Source organism: Mandrillus leucophaeus, unplaced genomic scaffold, assembly GCF_000951045.1.
Source record: "Mandrillus leucophaeus isolate KB7577 unplaced genomic scaffold, Mleu.le_1.0 Scaffold20, whole genome shotgun sequence".
Lineage (NCBI taxonomy): Eukaryota > Metazoa > Chordata > Mammalia > Primates > Cercopithecidae > Mandrillus > Mandrillus leucophaeus.
In genome coordinates this window covers 225,659-235,220 of record NW_012102032.1, presented here as the reverse complement: position 1 = coordinate 235,220, position 9,562 = coordinate 225,659, and the positions used below count along the sequence as shown (strand labels likewise).

General features: G+C 34.0%; 1 protein-coding gene across 4 annotated transcripts in view; it reads right to left on the bottom strand.

The window, feature by feature from the left end:
- BCAS3 (breast carcinoma amplified sequence 3) overlaps positions 1-9,562 on the bottom strand; it is a 764,111-nt gene that overhangs the window by 693,951 nt on the left and 60,598 nt on the right. For all 4 annotated transcript variants that reach the window (XM_011979152.1, XM_011979154.1, XM_011979151.1 and 1 more), the window contains exon 6: positions 5,070-5,151. In XM_011979152.1, the coding sequence (XP_011834542.1) occupies positions 5,070-5,151 (82 nt within the window). The remainder of the gene's footprint in view (positions 1-5,069; positions 5,152-9,562) is intronic.

Here is a 9,562-nt window from a genome sequence, read left to right as displayed (position 1 = left end):
AAAGAAAGAAATATACAGATCCTTTGAGCAATTCCCCATTAGGAGTTATCCTTAAAAAAAATTCCTTGTTTTTTTTAAATGTACATATATGGAAGTAATAATATAACCAATAGGAAAAAAACAATTAAAATGCCCATACAATATCAATGTTAATTTTTAGCAATAATAAAATAAATACCTAAGTTCTGAAATAAAACAATGTTACTATATATCGTTATGAAAAATATTATACACACACACACCCTTCAGCCAATACATGTAATACATATAAAGAACCTGCATCAGTCCTGGGACATAATTATATAAGTTAGTGTTATGCATGTGTGAACAGTTAAGGGGAAAAAAACTAGAAATATATACTGTTAATATGGGCCTTCAGTACACGTTCAATATCTGAGGAAGGATGAAAAGGAAGAAGCAGTCAGGTTTACCTTTGCTAACATAGACTCACATTAATTTTCACTTCCCACATTTCAGTATTACTTCATTTTTTTAAATAATCAGTATTGTCAGTGGTTAGAATTACATGGTCCTTACTTTTAGAAATTAAAAACAGGCTGGGCACAGTGGCTCATGCCTGTAATCCCAGCACTTAGGGAGGCCAAGGCGAGTGGATCACCCGAGGTCAGGAGTTCGAGACCAGCCTAACAAATATAGAGAAACCCTGTCTCTACTAAAATTACAAAAACTAGCCGGGCGTGGTGGTGCATGCCTGTTATCCCAGCTAATTGGGAGGCTGAAGCAGGAGAATCACTTGAACTCAGGAGAAGACGGAGGTTGTGGTGAGTCAAGATTGCGCCATTGCACTCCAGCCTGGGCAACAAAAGTGAAACTCCATCCCAAAAAAAAAAAGAAAGAAATTAAAAACATATTAAAGGAAGTGAAAGTCTCTTTTTTACTTGTATATTAAAATATACATACTGATATATTTTATTACAAAAGTGAGGTACTAAAAGCCAAAATGGCTACTTAAAGTAATGAATAAGAAAAATTTATTACTTGGAATTAATTCTAGAAGGACAGATTTGAAAGATAATTAGTAACAGTTTTTATCTGAGATAATACCAAGTAATTATTCATAGCTTTCTGGAATATCGTATTGAAAAAAATCCTAAGGCAGATCTAGGTTCATTAAGAAAATAATCAATTATTATTGACAGTGGCCATGAAGAAGCAGGGATGCATAAGCTATGTTGACATGAGTAAATGCCCATTAAATACAAAGATGGTCTTCTCTGGGATACGAAGACACCCAAATCCTTCAGTTTCTCACTTTTAGTTAGGGGACAGACTTTCTACAGAAATATCTTTAGAAAGAGAACTCACTTTTTCTTCCAGGTCTTCACTTGCAAAGTATTATACAATCCAGCAACATTCAACAAGTATTTATTAATACCTTGTATAAAGCACTCTGTGAGACACTGAATACATAAAAACAGTCTGCAAATGTAGCAAACAAGAGGCAAATGAACAATTGAAGAACACTAAGTCCTATGGGAGCACGCACTACTGACAGTGGAGAAGGAGCAAGAAGGGTTAGAAGGACATGAGTATTCTAGAAGAGAAAATAACAAATGCAGACCGGAAAGCAGGAGGATGGATCTTTTGAGGAAATAAAAGAAATTCAGTACAACTACCACAAGGGAATGTTGTTGTAATGACTAGTGAGGGGGACAGGGTAAAGATGGCAGAACGTGATGCTGGAAAAATGCACAGGAAGGGATTCAGTTCACGAAAGATTTATAGAACCTTGTATGCAGCAGCTCTGCTAAATTCACTGATTAATTCTAACCATTTGTTGGTTCTATTGCATTTTCTATGTACACAATCATGTTATTGATGAATAAAGACACTTTCATATCCTTCTTTCTAATCTTTATGCCTTTTTTGTTTCTCTTGCCTTATTGTAATGGCTAGGAACTACAATAAATAGAAGTGGTGACAGAAGTCATCCTGAACTCAGCAAGAAAGCATTCAATATACCAACATTGAGTATGACACTTGGTATACATTTTTAAAATAGATAACTTTTATCATATTCAGAACTTTTTTCTATTCCTAGGTTGCTAAATTTTTTTTAATCATAAATGGCTACTGAGATTTGGCAAAGTTTTTTTCCTACTTCTATTGAGATGATCACACAGGTTTTCTTCTTCACTCTAATACAGTAAATTACATGGATTTCCTTTTTTTTTTTTTTGAGATGGAGTCTCATACTGTCACCCTGACTGGAATGCAATGGCACTATCTCAGCTCACTACAACCTCCACCTCCTGAGTTCAAACAGTTCTCCTGCTTCACCCTCCCGAGTAGCGGGGATTACAGGCGCCAGCCACCATGTTCGGCTAATTTTCTGTATTTTCAGTAGAGACGAGGTTTCACTATGTTGGCCATGCTGGTCTCGAACTCCTGACTTCATGATCCACCTGCCTCAGCCTCCCAAAGTGCTGGGATTACAGGTGTGAGTCACCAAGCCCAGCCCATTAATTTTCAAATGTTAGCCAACATTGTATTCCTGGAATAAATCTTACTTTGTCCTGATGTTTAATTATTTTTATATGTCATTGGATTCTATTTGCTACCTATTCATATGTAAAGTATACCAAGAAAGAAGAAAGGGAGGCAAAGAAGAAAGAAGGGAGGAAGGTATTAGATATGAGAGGTATAGGGTAAGAAAAACATAACAGCAGAAAATAATTTTTCAAGAGAAGTATTAGTAAGCCACACTGGAACTATCTCAAAAAAAGAATAAGAAATTAATTTTAAAAAATTAACCAGTACAAGGGATTTAACATCCAGATAATACAAGTTATAGAAAGAGTGAACAATGAAAACTTAATGGAAGAAATCAACAACAAAAACTGAAGCCATTTCGTCAAAATACCAGACTTGCATTTTCAAATTAAAAGGGTCCAAGAAAATGTGTGAATCAAGACACAAGGCTGCAAAGTTTCAGAACATCGGGAACAAAGCCAACATTGGATAAATTTCCGGAAAGTAAAACAAGCCACAAAGAAAAAGGTATCAAAATGGCCTTAGACTCTTCAACATAATGTTACACCAATGCCTTTGAAATTCTGAAGTAACTTTCTTATAAACATGTATTTGTTATCCAGCCAAATAATCAATCAAGAGTGAAGGAAGAATAAAGACAGACAATACCTCCCACACATCCTTTTTCAGAAAGCTACATATTCCACCACAACAAATTAAAGCAAAATGGGTAAAAGAGAAAAGTGGGTATTACTCTTTTCCATTACAAGTTTTATGTGATCATTTGCACGTATGACTTTGGGGGAAAAAATCTAAAAGGCTGCTCTGAAGGTAGTGAGTTCTCGATTGTTTACAGTCAGTTACAGATGAAACTCCTCGTTCTACTTTTTCCCCCTTCTCACTACTGCACTTGACTAGTCTTTTTCAAAAATCTAAAAAATTAATCAAATACAATAAAAGCTACACAAGTAATTTGCTTAACTCATAACAGAAAACTTACCCATGTAAAATCATATTTTAAATCTAACAATATATTTTTAAATAAGTACATTATAGTAAAGAAATCTTTTTTAAAAAAGGAAAGTAAATTAAATCTACTTCTAAAGAAAATATTAGCAATATTAATTAGATATTTTCATGACATATTTCTGCCTTAAAAGTTCAGAAAAGATGAACATTGATAATACTCATAAACAAAATAACTTCACAAATAACAAGAAGAGGGAAAAGTCTGCATCTGTGAATTACCCACAAAGAAACAGAGCAGAGTCCTTTAGTAATAAAGTCCTCCTTGATTCCAACCATCCAAAGAGAAAGCTGGCTATTCCAAAAACCTTCTAGAAAAGGATGGTCTAGAATCTTCATTGTCAAAATATTTCACCAAATTACAAATGCAACAAAAAACAGAACAAAAGAGAGAGTGACATGGCATGAGAGAGCGAGAGAGAGCACGATCAACTGTGTGAGAAAGAAACAGACAGCGAAAGAGCTGAAATCAGAATATGCCATAGAGTTGAATAGCAAGGGAGAAAATCTACACGTGACTGCAAGACACTGTTGCCTTGTTTCCTCCACCCTCCTCATTTCATTTAGGCAGATTTAGTTGCTAAATTAATCCCTATATTCTTTACGCACAATCACAATGTCGTAAGTCTTCGAAAACATCAATCTCACAAATTTAGAGAATTAGCTGCTACAAGAAGTCTTATAAGACTTTTTTCACTTCAGGTAACTTTTTAAAATATAATAGAATTAAAATATCTTAATATCCTATTTTTAAAAAGATTTTAAAGTATCCAAACATGATTATTATGATTATGTTTTCAGTGCACATGCAAAAATATTCTTGAGTGAACATAGGAAATGTAATGAGAGAATAATACCTTTGGAAAACTCAAAGTATTAAGGAGTCAGGAGTTATTTAGCCATCTAAAAGCAGGTTTAATACAAACACATATTTGAATTTTTTAATAAATACAAAACATATATACTATTTAAACACAACATTAAGAAGTATTCTCTATTACAGCAGAATTGCAAGCTTAAAAGCCCAAAACTCCACTTCTGACATAGCTGTAGATGCAGACAGCAGAGTCATCTACAGCCAGATAAAAGTGAAAACCAAGCTCTCCACGGCATAAGTATAACTGAGAAGGAGGGCAAAGGCAGGAGAACAACAGAGACTTGAGGAATACCCACAGAAGAAAGCTAAGCCAGAAACATAACAAAGGCGGCACAGTCAGCCAGGAAGGGATATGGGAAGAAGGATGCCATGAAAACCAAGAGAGAAAAGGACTTCAAGAAAGAGCCAGCAAAGGCAGAGGCTAAATCGAGATCAAAGAGGATGAAGATAAATCAAAACCACAGCAGAAAGTGAATGGCCATATTGAATTGGTTAAGATTACCTATTTCCATCTCAACTGACAGAACTAAGTTTATCTTTGGGGGAGGTGGGGAAGGGGAATGGACACTTGGAGGAAAACAGACTTTAGTTATCATTCTTGCTGTCTGTAGTCCAAGACCAACAAAAGAGAAACTCTTTTCTGAATGATTTTCTTCTTAAGGACTACACTCACCAAACTGTGGAGCAGGCAAGATTCTAGCCGCTCGAATTGGGCCATGTCGAACAGAGAAGAGCTCTTGTGCTTCCCCACTGATCTGCATGAGAGAAGAAAGAAAATATTTCAGTGGGAAAATGAAGGTCACAACAGTATTATATAAAAACAAGATCTTTCAAATTTTATAACAATATTTTGTCTGAAATATATATTACATCCACACACATTTATTGTTGCTCATACACGATTGTTGGTCACATTACTGCAAGTAATTTTAGAAAACTGTAAGAGCACACACTTGATATGAACAGAAAAAAAGGGTCTGTTCTGGAAGTCTATATTTTTTATCTTATTAAACCATTAGAAATCTGTACAGTTCCTGCACAACTGCCTTCTCTTTTGAGAACAAAACTGTAATACTACTCTGAAAATCTCACCTTAAATATTGTAGCAACTTTAACAAATATGTTGTAAATGAGAAAAAGCAATACATATTCACTTAAGTGAAATGTGAATAATTTAGGTATACTTACGGTTAGGCAACTAATTGTCTGTTAACATTGAGTAAATCATGTAACCTCAATAAGCCTATATTCTTTCACAATCATAAAATGAAAAGGAAAAGCTGCTAAAGAAGCCCCCAGGATACTTCTAATTTCAATATTCTGTGAACAAAAAGTTCTATATATACACAACTTTTAAAAGTCATCATTTTTATTATACACTTAAATATAAACATAGCTCAAACACTATGAATATCCAAGCAATTTGAGTCATTCATTCTATTAATTCAAAAGATAAAGGGTATGTTCAGGACATTTTGTGGGGGATAAAAATTTTTTTAAAAGAACAACAAAAGGTAAAGGGGTATGGCAATATGTGTCAAGTGTGAAAACAACTGCTTTTCAAACTGCTGATTGAAGCACTGAGCAGATTAAATTATAGTTAAGAATAGCTTTCCTATTTCCATCTCAACTGACAGAACTCTTGAGTTTATCTTTGGGGGAGATGGGGAAGGGAGAGAGATTAAATTACTCTACATGGTACTGTAGTTCTCAAACCATTTTCATAATTGCCTAGTGTTTGATGAAATATGCAATATCAGAGAAAATGGCAACCATTATAAAACTAGTTCAAGATACAAAAGAACTTACAACCAATGTAATAAAGATATAAATTCAACAGAGGAAACATACTGATGGTATTTTTTTAAAAACAGGCCTGCCATACAAGCAGTTTAAAATATCAAAGATGTATACATTATAAAATTAGAAGTGTATAAATCTTACAATATTACTATAAATCTACAGAGCTCTCTTTTAGAGTAACTACTTTTTTAGATTTTTCAGCTTCTATCTGAATTTAAGAGCTGCAAACTATAAATATTTTTGTTTCTTATAAATGTTAAGTTGTGATAATGCCTAAATAACCATCATATTCATTTTGCTTATGATAATTACTACAAATTATTTATTAGCAAGAAATCCTTCTGTAGCACTTGGGATGCAGATGTGAAGAATGCGAGGACTAAACTGTGCAACAACAGCACCACCTATCACCAATGAAACACATGAAAGCTATAAACGCATTATACCAAACTATAAGAACTTATTTACTCTACAAATTCCTTTGTAACTTTTAATTTTCAGAATAAAAACCACGGCCATTATAGTCCACATTTTATTATTATAGAACAAAGTTTAAAATTTAGAAAAAGTCTTAAAAGGTTATTTGTTCAACTTGCCTGCAATGTAGTATCACACATTCTCTGAAATCTAAAAATTACAGTCTTTTTTATTTTAAGTATATGTATGCTAAAAAGTGTAACACTAATGTAATCTAATTATATTACAGATTTGTTATCGGCTATTTCCACCTACCTTTTAAAATTTTAACAATAGCCAAAAGAATAAAAACACTGCCAAGCCATTTACATTTTAAAAATAAATTATTGTAACAGATAAGTGTTACCCAATATACGTGCGATTTCTATTAATAAAATAAACAATATATTTTAAAATAATACCACAGAACTTACATTGAAATTATATTTCAAGTAATGAAAAATACTTCTCATTTTACACTTACAATAAATGATAGTATTCTAAAACAAAATCCACCACTCTATACTATTATTTCCATATGCCAGAGTTCTAGTATTTAGCTTTTGGTCCTATCAAATAAAATCTTTATGTTAAAGAAGTGTAACCATATTTAAAGGAGCTGCTATACTCAATTATTCAAAAAAAAGAATAAAACAAATCTGTCTTAGCATACTCACAATATGATAAAAGTTTGCTATCACTGTATTTAATACACATTTTGACATATACATAATACATATTTTGACATCAAAAAACATTTTGAAACCTGAATACACAATACTTTTCAGCAAAACAGCTTTGAAAACAAACCTAAATGCCCCATTCTAAGCTTCTATCTTAAATCCCTCCTTACACATAAGGCAACAGGTGAGGGGGAGAAAAAACATTTGGACTGATTATAAAATGCATCCCCACATTCACTGTCCATTCTTCATTACCTCTAAGGTCCCAGGATCTGTGTTTAATTATAACTCGGGGGTGGGGGTGGGGGTTGGGGGGAGCAGAGGAAACACTGTGTCACATTTATAGATATTTCTGAATATATTAAAATCAGGATTGTACAACCTACTGAAATTAGAAACATAATTCTAAACTATCCTATGTGAATCACAAAAATGTCAAACTTCCTCGAGGAGAGAACTCTCCAAATAGTCTGTGGGAATTCTACATTAGAGTACCATTTCAGAACAGAAACAGTGTCAACAAAGTTTTTACAGATATGATGCATACATTTCAGAAAGGACACACAGAGGATAGTTAGTCTTTACAGATTCTGCTTTAGCTATCTTTCTGAATAATAATTTTATACATTATGTTCACTGATAATTTTCCCTTCAAATAAGTGCCAAAACTGATTTTTTTTATAGGCTGTCAAGAGTGATTTTTTAGGTTTTAAGAAGAGACCTCATTAAAAATGGCAAGGAATCTCAAAGATAAGGATTTTATAGATCCTGAAAAGACGTATACTAAACTGTAAGTTCACTTTTAAACCAACAATAGCAATAAATACAAGAGTAGAACTATGAGGAAGGCGAGTACCAAGCAGTATTCCAGCTTCCTGGCAACTGTGGTAACTTGGGGAGAGGAGCGAACAGGGAGAAAGCCTCTCCAAGAGCTCCTCATGGTCTCTGCCTTTGTTCTTACTGGCATTTTAATTTCTGATGACAGACTTTTGTTGTTTGGGGCATAAACCGGACGTACCAGTTTGGAGGCACAATAAGGAGAACAAAGAATGATTTGTTCACACTGTAGGAAAAAAAAATCTTTTCCAACCATAGAAAATAGCTTTCGCATGGTGAAAATATGCAAATTACATACCAAACCAAAAAAGGGGTGGGGGTAGTACAAGTTTAGAATCTCACAACTCAATCTAAGGCAAAAGGAAATTACAACAGCTAAGACAATAATATATACACAGAAAAGGCTATACAAGTTCTGGGAGAGCTGTAGAAGTGTTTTTAGAGAATTCTAAAAGCAAATGAAGGTTTTCTTGCCCTCAGAATCAAACTTACTTCTAAACTTCTGATGACTTTTCATAGACTATCTAACTATAATATAGAAAATTCAAATACCAAAGACAATAAAAATACTGCTTTATAATGCTGCATTATTAGGACAAGAGTAAACATTCACATCCCCACTTTTCCCTATAGATACTGGTTAAATGGATGTTTGTGATCTGCAAATGGTATTTTTTTTAGCAAACTTTATCAAAAGGTAACAAACATAGAAAAAATACACACATCCTAAGTATATGTATAATATGAATTTGAAATGTTAATACACCTCTGAACCAAGAGACATCAAGAAACAGAATATTACGGATACTCAGAAGGTCCTGCTACATCTCTTTTCAGTCATAATCCCAACTCATAACTGATTTCTATTACTTTAAGTTCTACTTGTTCATTTTAATGTAAATGGGTTCCCACAATATGTACCCTTGGGAATGGCTTCTTTCACACATTACTATGCTTATGAAATTAATTCATGTTGTTGCATGGAATCGTAGTTTTATTCCTATTGCTATATAGACTTCCATTGTATGAAAATATTATAAATTTTTTTTTTTTGAGATGGAGTCTTGCTGTCGCCCAGGCTGGAGTGCAGAGGTGTGATCTCAGCTCACTGCAAGCTCTGCTCCTGGGTTCACGCCATTCTCATGACTCAGCCTCCCAAGTAGCTGGGACTACAGGCGCCCACCACCATGCCCGGATAATTTTTTGCATTTTTAGTAGAGATGGGGTTTCACCGTGTTAGCCAGGATGGTCTCGATCTCCTGACCTTGTGATCCACCCGCCTTGGCCTCCCAAAGTGCTGGGATTACAGGCATGAGCCAGTGTGCCTGGCCGAAAATACTACAATTTTATCCATTGTACTGTTCATGGACCTCTCAGTTGTTTTTAC